The sequence below is a fragment of the Myotis brandtii genome, unplaced genomic scaffold, assembly GCF_000412655.1.
Source record: "Myotis brandtii unplaced genomic scaffold, ASM41265v1 scaffold1052, whole genome shotgun sequence".
Taxonomy (NCBI): Eukaryota; Metazoa; Chordata; class Mammalia; order Chiroptera; family Vespertilionidae; genus Myotis; species Myotis brandtii.
Genome location: NW_005353545.1, coordinates 487,986 through 491,047, shown reverse-complemented (window position 1 = coordinate 491,047; position 3,062 = coordinate 487,986). Strand labels below are relative to the sequence as shown.

Here is a 3,062-nt window from a genome sequence, read left to right as displayed (position 1 = left end):
TCATATAAGTTTTTGGAGAGTTTTTCTAGGTCTATGAAATATGCCATTGGTATTTTAATGGGGATTGCATTAAATCTGTAGATTGCTTGGGGTAGTATGGACATTTTAATGATGTTAATTCTACTGATCCATGAACATGGTATGTTCTTCCATTTGTTTATATCTCCCTCTATCTCTTTTTTCACCATCCTGTAGTTTTCCGATTATAGGTCTTTTCCCTTTTTAGTTAAGTATCTTCCTAGGTATCTTAATTTTTTGTTGCAATGGTAAATGGGATTTTTTTTTTAAGATTCTCTTTCTGTGAGTTTGTTGTTGGTGTATAAAAAAGCCATAGATTTTTGGATGTTAATTTTGTATCCTGCTATATTGCCAAATTCATTTGTTAAACCTAGTAGTTTTTTGATGGAATCTTTAAGGTTTTCTATAGCATGTCATCTACGAATAATGACAGTTTTACTTCTTTTCCAATTTAGATGCCTTTTATTTCTTCTTCTTGTCTGGTCACTATGGCTAGCACTATGTCGAACAGGAGTGATGAAAGCAGGCATCCTTGTCTTGTTCCTGTTCTTAGTGGAAGTGGTTTTAGTTTTTGCCTGTTGAGTATGATGTTGGCTGTAGGTTTGTCATATAAGGCTTTTATTATGTTGAGGTATGATCCCTGTATTCCCACTTTGCTGAGAATTTTTATCAAGAAAGGGTGTTGGATTTTGTCAAATGCTTTTCTGCATCAATTGATATGATTATGTGATTTTTATCTTTCAATTTGTTTATGTGACACAACACATTTATTGATTGCAGATATTGTACCAGCCTTGTATTCCCGGAATAAATCCCCCTTTGTCATGGTGTATGATCTTTCTAACGTAATGCTGGATCTGATTTGCTAGAATTTTGTTGAGGATTTTAGCATCTATGTTCATTAAGGATGTTGGCCTTTCTTTATAGTGTATCTGGTTTGGGGATTAGGGTAATGCTGGCTTCATAGAAAGAACTTGGAAGTATTCCTTACTCTTAAATTTTTTGGAATATTCTGAGGAGGGTAGGTTTTAGTTCTTCTTTGAATGCTTGTTAGAATTCCCCTGTAAAGCCGTTGAACCAAGGCTTTTGTTTGCTGGAAGTTTTTTGATTACTGCTTCAATTTCATAGGTAGTTATCAGCCTATTCAGGATTTTTTTATTTTTCCTTATTGAGTTTTGGAAGATTGTATTTTTTAGGAACATATCCATTTTGTCTATGTTATCCAGTTTGTTGGAGTAGAGTTGTTTGTAGTATCTTTTTACAATCCTTTGTATGTCTGGTTGTTGGTTGTTATTTCACCTCTTTTATTTCTGATTTTGTTTATTTGGGTCCTCTCTTTGTTTCTTGGTGAGCCTGGCTAGAAGTTCATGTAGTTTATTCCATTTTTAAAAATTACATTTTATAAGCCATCTTGCATATTACAAGTTTTTGACCATTGGGAATAGAGCAATTATGAAACTGTTATAAGAAATATTATAGAGCAAGATTAGACATTAATCTGAAGTACACCAATCTATCTCTGATAAATGTGGTTTTTGCTTCATCTACATATATTTGACTTGGTTAGAAGATACAAAAAAGGGGGTGGGAACCAAATCTACTTAGAATTTTAAAGAATGTGAAGAATTTTCGCTCTATTTACAGCCATTTCTACTATTCCTTTTGCAAAAAGAAATTTTTTTTCTGATTATTTCACTTTATAATTACTCATTTTCTTTCAGGCTTCAAGACATATACCTGATACTTGTGTAATTATAGCTATACAAAAAATTATCTGGGCTTCAGGATGTGGGGCATTAGAGCTAGTATATAGCCCAAATGAAGAAATCACTAAAATTTATGAAATGGTAAGAATTATTACAAAACAATATTACTTTTATGTAAATGGTAATTTATCTGACTGAATTTCCATCATATCTGCCTCTTTAAAGCCCGAGACCCCTTTACCTAATGGTTTAAAATAAACTTCCAATAATTATTAAGGTGAGAATAAATATACTCCTGTTTTGAAAATAAAACAGTTCAATAGCTCACTGTAAGGCAGTCATTTTTTAAAACTTATTTTTTAAAACTTCTCATTGGATTGAGTATAGGTGTGCTGTAATGAATTTGGTTTTCCCAGTTTTCTTAATTATTTCTCTTTAATATTTTATCTTCTAAATCTTGATAACAGTAATTGTGGAATCATGACATTGAAGTATTTTACTTGATTCTTTTAGAGCACTCAAAAACAGAAAAGATTTCTTCCAGCATTTAGGTATTACTTCTAGTCTTTGTTGAAGTAAGCAAATTATTTGCAGAAATTAGGTTTTGTTTATCTCTTTGATTTTTCTATCATATTTATTTGTTGTGTTGTGGATAGTCGCTTATAAACTGTGTAATTGTACACCATTGATTTTTAGAATATTTGTATGATTATCTTATTTTAGACATTATCTGTACTGAATTTTTAATGACTAAAGGCAGAGACGAATTTACTAGATACTTAAAGACCCAAACTACAGTGCAATTGTATTTTTTTTAGAAAGGAATCATGATTTTTGCAAAAATAACAATATTTACACCCAGAAGATGAAGGAAGTGCTATTTTTAGTATTTACAGAGTATGCTCATTTAATCCTCTTAAAGGGTCTCAAAAGCTACAGGTAAAGAGACTGAAGATAAAGTGTCTTTAGTGAACAGATAAATTTTAAATGCTAACTAGAAGGATTTGTTGAGTTTTTAAAACTGTATGGTTTTTATTATAATTTTATAGACCACCAATGCAAGCAATGAGCCAGACATGGAAGATGAACAGGTTTGCTGTGAAGCATTAGAAGTGATGACATTATGTTTTGCTCTAATTCCAACAGCCTTGGATAATCTTAGTAAAGAAAAGTACTGGCAGACATTTATCATTGATTTAATATTGCACTGTCCCAGCAAGTAAGTGATTTTTTAAAAATTGGAATGCAAGCTGACCTTATTTTTTTTTGTTTTTATTTTTTTTATTGCTTAAAGTATACAAAGAGTAATTACATATGTCTCCTTTTTTCCCCCCGCCC

At 31.3% G+C, this 3,062-nt stretch overlaps 1 protein-coding gene across 1 annotated transcript in view; it reads left to right on the top strand.

Annotated features, from left to right (window-relative positions):
• The window catches only part of LOC102261911 (probable ubiquitin carboxyl-terminal hydrolase FAF-X), a 292,998-nt gene that overhangs the window by 199,278 nt on the left and 90,658 nt on the right, over positions 1-3,062 (top strand). Inside the window, exons 25-26 of the mRNA XM_014540284.1 lie at positions 1,740-1,865; positions 2,774-2,943. Of these exons, the coding sequence (XP_014395770.1) occupies positions 1,740-1,865; positions 2,774-2,943 (296 nt within the window). The remainder of the gene's footprint in view (positions 1-1,739; positions 1,866-2,773; positions 2,944-3,062) is intronic.